The 16,056-nt window shown below is 39.8% G+C and overlaps 1 protein-coding gene across 1 annotated transcript in view; it reads right to left on the reverse strand.

Annotated features, from left to right (window-relative positions):
* The window catches only part of LOC118771120 (vasoactive intestinal polypeptide receptor-like), a 74,473-nt gene extending 59,112 nt beyond the window's left edge, over positions 1–15,361 (reverse strand). The window contains exons 1-2 of the mRNA XM_036519003.1: positions 15,300–15,361; positions 4,359–4,452 (exon numbers count right to left, since the gene is read on the reverse strand). Of these exons, the coding sequence (XP_036374896.1) occupies positions 4,359–4,452; positions 15,300–15,353 (148 nt within the window). The 5' untranslated portion in view covers positions 15,354–15,361. The remainder of the gene's footprint in view (positions 1–4,358; positions 4,453–15,299) is intronic.
* Positions 15,362–16,056: the final 695 nt, after the last annotated feature.

The raw sequence follows: 16,056 nt of genomic DNA on the forward strand, positions 1-16,056 counted from the left end.
TATGGCATTTACTCTGCTTAGAAGAGAAATGGGTAATGTCTTCCGCTATTGAATGTTTGCCTTAAGTTTTTCCAGGAGGGGTGTGAAATTGGCTTCTACAAGGGAAGTAAATTTCCTGGTTACTACGATGGCCAAATATGTAAAGCTATGTAAAGTTATTAAGTAATGAGGGTCATCTATTGTAACTGGCATTATCTCACTTTTTCCCAGTTAATTCTACAACCAGAAAATGTTCAAACAGAGTTTGACAGACAAAATGTGTGGGATACTGGTGTCTGGCTTAAACATCTGCAATAGTGCAAATTTGTTTGAGGTGTGTTGGGTATCATAACCATGTATATATGGGTGTGATCGGAATGTCTCAGTCTCTAATCGTGGTGGACGAGTTGACTCTTGAAGTCTGGAAGCAAGGGTCTTGACCATTATCTTTTGATCGGAATTCAAAAGTGCAATAGGGCAATATGACCTGACGTCTTCTGGGTCTTTACCCTTTTTTGGGATCAAAGTAATAATGGCATCCTCTAGTGTCTCTGGTAAGGACTTGACTTCAGAAGCATGCATGAACATTTTACGCAGATATGGGGACAGGAGACTTGTAAAGAGGAGATTTGTAAAGTGATTCGTAATACTCCTGGAATCTTTTACTTATATCTGTAGTTAAGGTCAATTGTTCCCCAGTCTTTGCTTTAATTCTGTGAATGGTACTGTTGTTCTCAAATTACGTAACTGTCTGGCCAAAAGTGTATGTGGCTTATCACTGAATCTAAAGTATTTTTGTTTAGTGTACTGAAAGGCCTTACAAATTCTAGCTGAGAGTATCTGGTTCAGTTTGTACTTAAGTGCTGCTTGCTTGTTCAGAGCTAAATTTCATCATTTTGAAATTTGTACTGAACATAACTTCTAGATGTGGTGGAACTATAAAAATTCAAAACTAAAAAAGTATTTGGAGTAGAGCTATAGGATTTTGCAAGGTAAGGTCCCATGAATTTAATAGAAGGTTTTACGTGAATTTTTCAAGAAAATCCATAACATGAACTGGGAGGTCCTAGCTGAGTTGGCATGGAATGACCCGTAAGCTAATTGGCTTCATCATCAATCTATCCTGAATTAACAGTATTTTACAACAAGAATGGGTAGCCTGCTCATTTACCCTTCCCCCTTCCCTTACCTGACTAGCAACAAAATGGTACAACGTGACTTCAAACAAAGATAAAGAAAAAACAACAGTTCGTTGTTTAACAATTCACCAACAGGAAAATCCGTATCCATACAAATAGCTAACCCAACCATGGCCTGTAAAATTAAACAAGACTGTGCATAATAAGTCCTCGCAGACGACTGGAATAAACTTAAATGAGAAATCTACACATTTTGTTATTTCACCCTGAAACTAAAACAACATTCCTTGTCACATAGGCTTTACTTACAGTCAAATGTCAAGTGGCAACCTGGCTAGACTAATTCACCTCGCAATAGCCTGTGAGTAGACTGGGCTAATGGATGGCTACAATAACCTATTCACCTTAATCACCAGTGTGTCAAAAGCTCTATTCAGCAAAGCAAAGTGCTTCTTGGGGGTCCGTGAAGATAGATTCTGTGCCTTTGTATGTCATGCGTAATTTTGCTGGATACAAAAGTCCAAACTTGACATCGAGTTGGTTCTGTAGCAGTGCTCTGGCGTCGGTGATAGCAGCTCGGCGCTTGACAACCGCGACAGGAAAGTCACGGAAAATCTGAATCTTCTTTCCCTGAAAGCATGAGTTGGTTTTCCCCGCTACCTTCCGCATGATGTTCTCTGGTATGTGGCAGTGGTATATACGTACGATAAGATGCCCTGGTGGGTTGTCGTCACCTTGACGGGCGCGTAGAGCCCTGTGTGCCTGATTGAGCAGAGGCTTTTCCTCCAGTTCAAGCACCTCTTGGGGTAGCATTGTTACAAAATCTCTTGCGTTTTGGCCGTGTTCTTTACCTTCCCGTATTCCAGCAATTGGTATATTTTGTCTATTAGAGCTACCTTCTAGGTCTGTTAGTTGAGTGACCTTGGTAGTGAGACGATCCACTTGACCCTTTAGTTTCGTTGTTTCATTGGATGTAGATGTAAGAGACTGTTCCATGTCTTTTGTGACTGACTCTTGTTCGGTCGCTGCTAGTTGTATATCCTCAATCTTGGAATTTGTGGCTTCCCTCAGTACCGTAATCTCTCCTCTCAGTGATTCGACAACATTTTCAATCTTAGAGTCAATTCTGGCGCAGATTTCCTTACCGAGTCTAACTCTGACTGGAGGGAATCTATTGCTCGGAGTACAGGGTCAGCAGCAGACGGTACACCTTCATTGGGGTGCTGGGTCTCAGGGTAGCTCGGTGTTTCATTGAGGCCTGTTTCCTCCGCAGCATCTTTTTTTGCTGTTCGAGTATTTTTTGCTGTCAGCACTTTTTTGTTGTTGTTCGTTTAGATATTTCGAAATTTATGCCTAATTTAGCAACTGCTAGTATAATACCACACTTACATGTGGCTATGTTAGGCTTTTGTCTTGTTCTGAGATTAAATTTACCAAAAGGTTAGGGAACTACCACAGCACACATCTTACTCGCCTGATTAACTTAACCTGATTTCCCGATTTTACTTTTGAATATTTACTAAATGTTAACTAAATAAAAATTCTCATTCCATGGAGGTAATTTTTCTCTGTTCTACATTTGAAAATAAATGTGTTGATAATAAATATTCAGCTCCCCTACAGAGACCAGCCAAGAGACTTAAAATATTGTTCCATTCCAGGACCCACAAGTGCCAGACTCATATTTATCTAAGATACCAGCAAGAAAAGGAACTACCTCAAAGTGCTGAAACATACTCCCAGAAGCACCAAGATATGAAAGTCCAAAATAATGACTCTTTTTCAATTATATAAGTTCAATACCAGGACAGTCGGCCAGTGCTGCAGAATGCAGTCACTCAGGGGCTCAGTAAAGAGCAGGATCTCTGATCCTCTCCATAAATCACGCACCACTGATGATAACACTCCCAGAATGTTACATGAGATACATGAGATGCAGACCTCTCATGCCACCACAAGTTTAATTTTAGATGTTGTTGATGGAGGAAGATAGAGGGGGAAGTATTGGCACAGGCCAATACGCCTGGGACACGCAGCATGTTTGTGAGCTGAATTGCTGTCATCAATTCAGGGTTTTTTACCTTTGGGAATGAATTAAACTGTGCAGGTTTTTGCCTTCACTGAGATCCACTCACTATTTATTATTCCCCCTCTATTCAGGCCTCACCTAGCAATAATACATAAGAATAATGGGTTTCAGCATTGACTGGAGCTTCTGGAGACTCAATGGTTCTGAAGGGAACCTAGGACAGTACACTGAGAAAATGTCAAAATGATTTCATAATTCCTTAATATCTATCAAATCTCATTTGTACTCCAGATAAATGTATTTTGTTGGCCACATAATAACAAGACTGAGCTGTAAAGAGAGGCTTTCAATCCAGATGCCACAACCTTTCCATGTCATGTAACTACAACATTGAAATGTATTTTCCCATCAAAAATATTTAGCAACTATAGACCATCTCTACAGTTATGGCTGCCTGTTATCATACTTATGATTTTTGAAATGGTGCAAGCAATAGCACATGCTGTCCATGCCATGCCCAGGATAAATAGAGAAATGATTTGAAAATTTAAATTTGGTAATGTTTGAGATTATATTCAAAATGTCATGAAAAGTAGGAAAATAAACTCCAGCAAATCAGCAGCCAGAAACTATAGCTACCTTTTTAAGGCAGATATTTCATTAAAGCTACCTTGCCAGTAGGTTTTAATTTTATTCTTTGTGGAGAAAATAGTTGGTGCTGATCCAGACCTCAGATAAATTTCAATAACCCGGGTCACAAATCTGTGATTTGTGAATCTGTGACTGTGAATCCATTGGAAAATATTGATGTGTGACCCCATTAGGACCTCTTCTGCCGTTGTTATCACATAAACATGTAACACAGCATGGACTGTTGTAAATCATAACTTTCCTCTCTCCCCTGGGATTCACTCTGTTCAAGTGTGAAACTGACGTCAGTAGCCTTTGTACTTTGTGCAATGCATAGTGCAATACTATGCTTCAATACTGAGAAATTCTTTAAACAAAGGAGAAAAGAGTGTCTCGCGTCACAGCTACAATAACTAGAGTATATCTAGTATATCAATTCCTTAAATTATAACAGAGACATGTTCAGAACAATTTTGGATCAAATGGACTCTGTTAAAATATCCACTTGATGTTGCACATGGATTTTAACAATTAAGTTTATTGTATGTGGGTTAGAGTTATGCTGGATTGTGAGACCTTACCTGAAGTGATGTTCTCTAACTCCACCTGTGCCATGCACTGATTTCTCGCCAACGCAATTTCAATAATAACATCACACATCTGAACCGACAGCACCTACAAAAAAAAAAAACATTCACCAATTTCACCAATTTATCATCATAACCACTTACTCATCTGGAAGTTTAAAGTGACACATAATGATTTGGTCCATCCTATCTTCCAAATTCTAACTACTTCAACTACTGAACAACACAACAGAAAAGGAACACTCAGATATAGGTCTGTATTATCATTTTATTTTTCACCAAAAAAAAAAAAAAAAGTTTGGAACATGGTCAATTTTACGATCATACTGGGAGCCCCAATTTGAGATAAATGCTCAAGTACTCTTTCCTCCTCCTCACTTGCTGAAATCCCTGCTGCCATTTCTTACTCTGACTGAAAGACAGGTTTCTTGCGTGAAACTCACAAAGTCAAACACAATGCTAGGCCCAGTAAGTAATGCCATAAAGCCAGGACTGGTCCAAAAATAAGAATAAAACAAGAATCACTGGTGAACACGGCATGGCAATTACTGATAGGTCATCTCTGAGGTGAAATGAAATATGGAGGATCAAACAGACAGATTGAGAAGGTTAGTGACAGAGTAGTATCTGATGCTCACATCCAGCACCTGGACACTGGTGTTTGTTATAGGATACTGTGGATAAGGTGTTAAAGATGACTTCCAACCCCTGCCATTACACACCACCCTTCAGAATGTGTAACAAACCCATCAGAGTGAGGGACTAATTCCTCAGGAAAAGGAATATCCTAGTGCTGCCCATGGGAGCTCTAGGATTCATGCAATTGTCACTGATTCATCATTACTTAATGTCTTAACATTTTGAGATAACACAAACCTAAAGCATTTAAGACATTCATAGTGTAAATGACATACATTAGAAATTAGCTTTGCAAGACCCTACTTAAAATGATTTACTTGCGTAGGCATACTTAATGGCTGCAGATTCTGTGATGTGAGAGTGAGGTAATGAATAGCACGTGTGCCGTAAGTCAGAACATGGACAGGAGGGTTCACTCCTCACGTAAACCGAGGCATTTTCCAGCAGGGCGGCAGTGTAGCATAGTGGTTAAGGAGCAGGGCTCGTAACCGAAAGGTTGCCGGTTCAATCCCCGCTGGGACACTGCTGCTGTACCCTTGGGCAAGGTACTTAACCCACAGTTGCCTCAGTAAATATCCAGCTGTATAAATGGATAACATTGTAAAGAACTGTAATGGATAAAAGGATAAAAGTGTCTGCTAAATGAATAAATGTAAATGTAAAGGTTTGAGAGTGGCTTTATTGTCAGAAGAACATCTCTGCACTGAGACAGCAAAGGGGACATCAGTGTCCATGGAGATTTATGGTGGCTACTTTGGTGGATTAAAGAGATTATAGAGGTTGCATTTAATCAGACTTCGTGGAAAGGGTTGATGTTCGTGGGGCATGAGGCCTGTATAGTCGCTCCATGAATGTTACTGAGAGTGTGGGCCACAGTTGTATTTGGTGAGTCTGAGTATATTTTAAATTTGGGGTTCAGTCAGACAGGACTTTGATGGACCTCCACTTGTACATTACTGCTGCTGATGTGTCAGGGCTGTATCATGTGCTTGTAAGGCCTTGTGATATTCCCCATGATGGCATATCCTCTGAGGCCATCTTGCTCATCTATCATGGTGTCTTACTTTGCTAAGTGGTTGGGTTTCAAAGAGCTTGTGTAATTCAACATATACACATATTGCAATCTGCCCATGATAAAAATGTTAATACACTGAATCGTGAATTTAAGCAAATATAACTTTTTTCTTTGTGTGGGCATCACACTCAGCACAGTTACTCATTGTGGTTAGATTGAATGTTGGGATCATTAAATTCCTTCCAATCTGAGGCAGAGATACATCTTGTTCTTCTTTTTCTGAAAATGTGTAAAAAGCCAGATCCCGGTAAATCAGAGACATTAACTTATTGTTATGCATGACCTTTCTCATTACCAAACAATTTAGTACATAAGCTGAAAACATCCATTTAACATTGATCGGTAGATTTGATTATTCTCTAAGATTCAAAAAGGCAAATACATTCTGTTCTTGAAGGAAAAATGATGACATTACCTGCACTTTTAAAGTTTTGGCTCCCTCACTTTAAAGTTTGTTTTTAAGGCTATTTGTGAAAAAATTAGAACACTCTCTTTCCTTTGATCTTTGTGAAAAAAAAGACTGCCACAACAAACTGAAACAATAACAGCATTCCAGGAAACTTAAACTAGAAAGAAACCCCTTTATTAGTCTACATCTTAAAGGATATACTAATACATTTGCCATGGTAGTTACAGTAAGGAGGATAATGAAAGAGAATGACTTTTTGATTCAAAGAACTGTTCTTTTTCAGTGAGGGATGATGATGATGTTTGAGTGCCAAAGTTTAGCACATATTTCATATCCACGGCATGGGCCTTTTGAGCCATTCCAGTCACAGACCCTACTATTCTCTTTGATCTCCAACATCAGAAAATGTTTAGAGGAAACATTTTCATCATCAGCATACATATGTGAGTACTCTTGGGATTTATTGTGTTACATTCCAGACTGATACAGAGTATCATCCAACGAATGGCCAAAATGTTATTTCTAAATAGAAATTCTGTCACACAGATCACGTATCCATTGCAATATGCCTTCACCTGTCTGTCTTCCTCTACAAGGTTAAATGACCCTATCACACTGCATATCAGCATGAATTTGTGTTAAATATACATCTTTTTCAAGACCCTACAATGCTACGTACAGTATGCTTTAATTATATAGTTACACAGGTATTAGAAAAAGGTAATTTTTACAACATAACTTTAACAGCCTGTTTTATCCAGAGCAAGAGACATAGCTTACATAGCTTTTCACATGTTACCCATACAGATGTAGACATTACAGACATTACTTTGGCAATTCAGAGCAAGTACTTTGCTCAAAGGCTACAACTGCTCTACTTAGGAAGAGAAGCAACAATCTTTGGGTCATGAGCCCTGCTCCTTTTCACTGCACCATACTGTTGCCTGCCCATCCCACAAGACTGAATATCACCTTCAGAAATAAACATCTTCATCTTCATCATCACCACCCTGATGACCACACTGTCCATAGTGGATAAAGCTAAAAAAGGAGGCAGGGACTGTAAGACTGTCAGTCTTTAAAAGCAGCTAATCAATCTACAGCTGAGTCCTGACACATCCGATGAATCATTATTTTTTTCTGTTGAGGATGTAAGCATTCAAGGGCACTGCTGAATGGACAGTGGACAGCTTTGACATTGACAATAAGGGCTGTTGCCATGGCATCCCCTGAAGAAAAACACATTCATGTATCTTTGAGCTTCAGATATAATGACAATCCACAAGGTGGACATTCTGGGCAAGGTAGTTGGGGAAGGTCTTTAGACTTTGTTGACAAAATGGATCTTTTATTGGGACCATAAGCTCAAACAATGGAACTGGGAGGGAAGAAATATCGCAGTTGCTGTGTAGCAGGGATTACTGAAATGTACATTTTTACTAACAAAATGCATTTCTGCCACTTTTGCTCTGTCAAAATGCAGAAAGAGTTGAATGTTAAGCTACCACTGATACTCCAAATGGACAGTCCACATGTAAATAATGGGGTTCCCAGAAACCTTGACTCTTCAGAGTGTTAAAAAGGACGAACCCCCTTCTGATAGTGAAATCGTCCTCCTCAGTTGATCAACTGTGACATTGCAGCTTCATATTCAAGCCAGCCACTTGATTTGAATCTGGAATGGTCCTCCTGTTCCAACTGCACAGATTTGCAGTTATTAAATTCTCAAACAGATGTATGTGTAAATGTAGTTATTATTATTATGTTTTTAATCTAAGCAAAGGAAGGAGATAGAGTCTCTCATTTCTTGGTTCCCATACCAGAGAAGGAACTCATTCAATGTTCTCAAATGATTAATCAGAAATGAATGAAATAGTTATTTTGTCTTCAGATATCATCAAATATCATTTCTCCTTCCACTTTCCAGAAACATCTAATTTATGTGTCCTCTATGAATAAATTCTTTTCATAAATGTTTGTGGGTTTTTTTCAAGAAATTGGGCTCTACTGATGAAACAATTAAAAATGAACAACATTTGTGGTTTCATCCTAGATTGTTATTAATTTTAACTCATTATCTTGTACCCCATAATAACACCTGAGTAATACCTGAGTCCTGCTATGAGATAATTCAATATGTGTCATCCCACATGCATTTTTCTCACTTTGTGACCTCAATATAAATTTCCCCTCTACAACTTTTACTGAGAACAGATGACTTATTCTAGAAGCTTTGGCACTCTGCCTTCCCAAGCGCATTCAACCTTAAGCTTCAAACCTTCAACCCTCTTAGAACAATTTCAAAGACCTAACCTCTATAATTTTGACATCTGTTAGCTGTTCATGGTTGGGAAGAATGTATTGTGCAATGGAGTTGAGAATTCAACCATTAAATATCATTACAAGTGGCAGGGTATTTCCATTGTGCATTGCTGTGACTGTTTTTTTCCCCTTGTAAATAATCCAAATAAGATCTCAATGCACTTTCAGTAACATCAATTGAATGGAATGAAGGCATTCAGCCAAACCACTTTGATGTTTTCTTCCCTTTCTTATGGGTAGGAAATTTAGGTATCAACTCTTACAAAATATCTTTCATTAATATCTCCAACCACAACTCCAAACTTGTGCTGTTTAAGAGTCATAATAAAAGCAGTTCTTGTTGAAATAAATTCACCCCAAGTTACTCTGAAATGAAATAATTGATCATTACATTAAAATATTGCCACTTCTTAACACCATACATTGCTCTGAACATAATGGTGCATTTTAATGTGCAAAGGTTTTTATACAAGGTGTCTTAAGTAATTGAGCTGACTCCATCCATTCTAAATTTGCTTTCTCTGCCCTGTGGGTTAATTACATCCCCATTCAACAGAGTGAAAAAAGCTTACATCCCAACATGTTTGCTCAGGAGAACACTGCTTCTTAATAAGGAGCACAACATCATTTCCGTTCAGTCACAACACCATTGCCCTAGATCCACAGCAAGTTCCTCATCGTGAGAATAGTGTCCTGCCAAAGCTATTGGGACAAACCCTATTACTCCATTAATCACAGCCAGATGAAAAACAAAGGGAGGCCTGAGAATCAGCTCTTAGGACCAAGAACCACCAATGTTTTGTAATTAAAATTTGCCTTTTTACCCAGCTACTGTGGCTTGGTGCTTTTCATTGCCATCTCTCAGAGGCTTGACAAGGTTCCCATCTGAACCTGTGGAGCATCCACAGGGATGCTGCTGACCTTGGGGATCAGCTGGGAGAACCACACTGGAAACAGCAGACAGTGTGACTGCACTGCCTTTACAGAGGGTACCCGAGCAGGCTGTTGTGAGAGGAAGAGACCTCCACCATCTCACTGTGTGGAGTTTGTCCTCCCATCCCTCCATCCCGAATAGCAAGGCTCACCACTCCCACTGACAGAATTACCACAAGCGGACAAAATCTTCTCACCACCTGCCATGCTATACAATAAATCACAGCAACATCTTCATTTTCCCCTTATCCAATGAATCAGGAGCGTTGCAACCCAGCCATAAGAGCCAAATAAATAGATATTACAACACCTTTGAGCGAATTACAAAAGTACAAAAGGGCCAGGGCAGATATTGGAATTTAGGAGCCTTTCCATGACAACAGGCAGGTACAGCTTTATATCTCATTTTGCAAGTTCAAACTTAGTTTAATATTAGGGCTGGGTGTTTTAGCCGTTGTGATATATCGAATAGCTATTTTTAGCGCAATAACAGCTATGTGGTGTTAGGTATCTCCCGTATTTTTTCCCTTTAGTCATACCCGACGTGGGAGCGCACCTCCAAAGTTCAGTGAAATGCTTCTGGGGCAGAGAAATATCACTTGTATCTATATGTTGGTTAACTTACCTATTAGCTTTGAAAAACACATAGCATATCACTCTTCGTCACTCTTCATCTTTGAAGCCATGTGTTTCTATCTACCACATAGAAGCAGCATAGTGCTGTTGCTGTGATATCAGCATGTATACATGTATACATTATAGCCTATGTAAGTTGCTCTGGATAAGAGACACTGCTAAGTGGCAAAAATGTAATGCAACTGCAGTTCATACTTGAATTTTCTAAAAGTCATCCTTCACCTCTCTCACCTGTGTCTCCTTTTTTCTACCTCCTTCCCCACAACCTTTCTCTGTGCCTACCTCTGTTACTTCTCGCTGTAACATAGGGAACCTCTCACCTTAAGCTTTCTCTTCTCCTATTCATCTCCACTCTGATGCATTTGTCACTCTCCACAGTCTGTGTGCTTACAGCTTTCAAGGACGCGCAAGTCACACCCCTGCTGATGAAAAGGACTCTTCTTCCTTTTCTCTCTAAAATGCTAGAATACACAGTTGCTAACTAATTATCTTCCTTTCTCTCCAAAAGCAAGCTTCTTGGCCCCTTTCCTTCTGGCTTCGTGGCTGGTCATTCCGCAGAGACTGCCCTCCTCTCCATCACTGAAACTCTTCAATCACCCAGAGTATCCTCCCACTTCTCAGTCTTAGTTCTTCTGGACCTTTCTGTAGCCTTTGATACAGTGGACCACACCTCCTCTTCTGTCTACCCTGGATTCAATCTGACCTCTGTGGACGCTCTTTTATGGTTTCCTTAAACAGCAGTTTTTCTAGACCCCCCAGCCTTCCTATCAGTGTCCCTCAAGAGTGCCCCCTCCTCTTCTTTTTTACATGTAATCTCTGGGGTCTGTAATCTCCTACCAAGGCTTTCCATACCACTTCCATGCTGATGACACTCTGCTTTTCCTGTCTTTTTTGCCATCTGACACACAGATGTATATGTATATCAGTTTGCCTGAAGGACATTTCACATTGGATGGTGAACCGCCACCTAAAACTTAATCTGCCTAAAAATGAGATGTTTTTCATCCTCCAGGTCTTCCCTGTTTCAAGACCTCTTCCTCAGTATAGACACTGATAGCACTCCTACTGTCAGAAGCCTTGGGGTAATACTTGACAACCAATTGTCCTTCTTAGGTTGCAGCAGTGAATGAAGCGTGCAGCTTCTTTTTGTACAACATCCAAAGGATCCACCCTTACCTCACTGTGTATTCTACGCAGCTGCTAGTTCAGGCCCTCGTACTCTCATGCCTGAACTACTGTACCCTACAAGTATTCCAGAATGCAGTTGCATGATTTGTCGATAACCTCCATAAATATTATCAAGTCACACCCCTCCTCACCTCCCTTCACTGGCTTCCTGTTATCACTTACATCAAATTCAAAACCTTGGTACTGGCATACAGTACGGCATACAGTACCTACAACCAGTCTTCAAACCTTAAGTAACAGCCAGATCATTGTCCTCTGTAGCCATCAACAGACTGCCACTTCTTGACAGGGTTGCTCCTCTCAGCCATGATGGCTGTCTTCCAATGTGAGTCAGGATGGGAGAATCACCATCTTTCAACACAAACTATAGACTCACCTTTTCTACTGGTATTACTTACTGCTTATTTCACATGTAGTATTGAAATATAAGTGAGGGAGCAATGAGACCTTACCTGTAAAGATTAGTGTGTATCATTAGTGTGATAAAAATTGTTAGGGATAACAAACTTATTGTGTGTGTGTGTGTGTGTGTGTCTGTATGTTTACGTTGGTGGAAAGTAGACTATTACCATGCACCTTTACATGAACCCCAAAATAAGACTTTGCCCCCATTTGTTCCCTGAAATGAATAATCCCAAACATACCATGGAAGTGCTGGGTGGCCAAAAGACTGGTTTGGGAGGAAAGTCAGCATACCATGTCATCAGCCTTGATTATTGATTTTGACTGGGAGTCTCACTTTAGCCCCAGCCTTTTTAAGGCCCCACAGACCCCAGTCTGCAGCCCTTTCCAGTGCTCTGCAATGTCAAACTGACATGTTACGTGGAACCACCACACAACAGCGACAACATCATGATAATAAATTCAGCATCTTTCCTACAAGCAATTGGCTGAATGTTGTTTAAATTATTCCATCTCTTTTACAGAGGTGGGTTTTGAAACTGAATGTCAAGCAATAGCTCAGTTCTGTACTTTTTCATTCTGTTCAGCTCTTCAAAGAAAAAATCCATGCCTCACATTGTGGATGGGCTTTCTTTGAATGATTGTTAGGTTGAAATTACTTGAGGGTCTTGTGAGACCAAAAGGTCAGTAAAATATGAATAAAAAAGCTGTCTGCTTTGCAAGTATCAAAATGTGGGAGCATTGTTTCTAAGTTCAGTCATTTAGTAACATACTGAACAACACACAGTACTATGCAGAAGGCATGGGTTTGTGAATTAGCTGACGCCTCAACATTCCCTGTGCCTTGCTCAATAAAGAAGCGTGGCAGATGTATGCCTCCTTTTATACTGTTGGACAGGCAATGTTTGAGCAGGGCTGTTTTGGCTTCAGACCATGTTCCTATCAGTGTCTGCTGAATGGCAATGGAGTTATCTGATAGTTACAATTGACAAATTGACATAGCACACTAAATTCAATTATGCTTATTGTAGTTGTACTTTAAAATATGAGTCCTATGTGCATGCAGACCACGCAGATGCAATCAGTCAGTGAGGCACTTATTCAACATGACATTGCGACCAAGGAAACATGCCTGTGTCATAATTCAAGGAATACCTCACATTAATTTGCTTGTGGGTACTTCTGAATTTAGGTCACTCACTTGACCTTACATGCTGAAATATACTGCAGGATTTCTTGTTTGAATTCAACAGTGATCAGCAGTCCTTGGGTGCAATAGAATAGATTGTCTTGATAACAGAGAGCACCCTCTGCAAAATGTGTACTGTTCCTAGCAGGGTTATCTTCTGTACTTCTTGGATGTTGATGTTGCTTGGAATCCTATTAGTACATTTTTTCAAGGCTTTTTTACAAGTCTTTATAATAATAATAATAATAATAATAATAGTAGTAGTAGTAGTAGTATTTAATAATAATTTGAAGGCTTCCTTTGAAATTTAGACGTTTGTATCAGAATTTTCGAATTCTCATTGGTTCAGAATCTACTTTTTGTTTCCATTACTTTTACATGTTATATATAGTACGGGAAACACTGAAGCATTGCTTTGTATGCTCGGCACAGAATTCAAACATTGTCATCCGGATTTTGTTGTTCTGTAGGATGGCAAGCGTAAGACTTACATAGGTGCAGTAAATTGTATGCATGGTTCCCGGCTTTTAACATTGCTTATGCAATGGCAAAACCTGCGTGGCTCCGTTTCTGTTAGAGGTATGAGAGACGACTTTGTAGAGTGTGGATGTGGAAAAGCGGTTCAATAAACTCAACAGAAACGCATGTCGATTCACTAATTCTGAGAGTAGTTTCCAAAATGTGTGCACATTCGCGTGCCATCTGGCACAGTTAGCAATGGCAGCATAGTTATTGATTTTTTAAATCCAAATAATCAACAATGACCCTCCGGTCTAACGACTAATATGGTTCTCATTATAGGTCAAAATACACATGCACTCAACCGCACCGTTGTCAGTAATATAGGACCTAATTGATCATGGCTTTATGGGGATGAAGCAGATTTTACCGAAAAGCGCACATTGTCCTTGTTTCAATTCCCCAAGTCCAATGTTTCAAATTGCTGCATTATCAGAACGTGGTGCCTTCAGTCCCGGCGTACTCATTTATCCAGTTACCCTGATTTTTCAGTTAATCCAGATTTTATCTGTGATGGAGTAAATGGCAGATGTCATACAGTCGGGTAATTAATATCACCTAGCTGTAGTACAACCTGAATCCACGGAGCTATTTGGTTCTTCGTTATTCGTTTTCGACTGAAATGGAACTATTATCACTTCCAAGGCGAAAACGCGGAGTGAAGCCTACACCCTTGATTATATATTCTTCTAAAATAAATCGACAGTTTTAAGTATTTTTATTTTTCAGTGGCATTCCGACAGATACCTACAATCTTCCCACGCCCCCCTCGTACTTCAGGCACTTTAGGTTGCATCAGTTGAAGTAGGAGCAATAATGTAGCCATGGTAGGTGAACGGAATAATAATGTTATCTGCAACAGAGGCAGGATAAAGATGAGAAGAACGGGATTACCCGACCTGTCGTTACATGTGCACGGTGGAGAGCGCAGCACTACCAGAACTGTCCCAGGCTGTGTTTGTGAATCCGCGAGCTGCTCCCTTTTTCAACAAAAACACTCAAAGGCGCACCCTTGACAAGCACAGTTTTTACGCACCTTTGACAGGCACGACATTTACTTAGCGTCCTGCACATTTGACAAGCACATCATTTACTTAGCGTCCCGCGTCTTGTTTCTTGTATCCACGTAGCTTTCAAGTTTAAATGGCATAAATGCGTACGGTTTTGGTACGGTTTACGGTATCTAGTGCAATCGACAAAATATTTATACTGTGGGTACGTAATCATAAGTGTCGAGTCGCTTATCCCATTAAATTATTCTCATCACATTACCACGTCAACATTGCCTATATTCATAGTTAAAAGAAAAAATAAGAGGTTTTGAGGAATTTTCGTAAACGTTTTAATGAACGACTTCACAGATTTAGTTACTTCTTCATAAACTTTATGATCATCTAATTTGTCATAAATAAATTCACTTTTATGTCACCAACTATTGATCAATGTAATCTTCGTTACCTTTCACCACGTTTTATCGCACAAAGTAGTTTGTAAACCTTCTTCATCGGAGTTATCTTCACCAATGCAGTATTAGTTGAAAAAGGACAATGTGAACAATTTTGAGACGTACTTACGAGCGTATGTACACAAATATGCCCTAATATATAGAGAAAAGATACTCACGGACGAAAAAAAGAAGTTTATGGATAAAAGGAAGAGATATTTTGAAGTATCCATTTCGTTTAGCTTAGATGACGTAAACGTCTTCTTCTCTTCTATAATTTTAAATATGTACAATCCGGGCTGCGTCAGGTGAATTTCATCGCCATGCAGACATTTATTCGAAGTTCGTCAGGGAATTATGTAGTCTGGCAAAGGCAGTGACAATGATCTCCAACTTAGAAGTCTGTCTGTGAACTTGCAGTTTCAACTACAGCTCCGATCTTCCCTCGTGCCTACTGCTTATGTGTCGGACCTCGAATCGCTCCATTCACAGATCTATTGGGCTTGTCTCAAATGACATGGCGCCAGCCAATGAACAACCAACATCCCTCACCCGCACTCCAAACGTCGGCGGAGGGATGGACAGGTACCTTGGCTCTTTCCAAGCGGGGCTCTGTCACAGTCAAAGCGTCCTGGGGACGTGGTCTTTTCGCTAGCGCAGAATTAACGTGAACAAATGGGGCAGAATTCAAAAACATGTTCAGCGATTAGAACGGTAACACCTACACTTCTCTTCTGTGCATCTATGGATATATTTTCTTCGTTTATGCTCAAGACAATATCAGTTATGGCGGTAAAATGTTTGAGTGGTAAGTGGTGTAAAGACAATGGTATGGACAGGATCAGCTGTGCATTCACAGAAGGTGCGAAGATGTGAAATACCGACCTGAATCTGATTCGTAATTCACATTTAAGATAATGAGTTACTTTTAGTTTA

The sequence above is a fragment of the Megalops cyprinoides genome, chromosome 24 (assembly GCF_013368585.1).
Source record: "Megalops cyprinoides isolate fMegCyp1 chromosome 24, fMegCyp1.pri, whole genome shotgun sequence".
In the NCBI taxonomy this organism is placed as follows: domain Eukaryota; kingdom Metazoa; phylum Chordata; class Actinopteri; order Elopiformes; family Megalopidae; genus Megalops; species Megalops cyprinoides.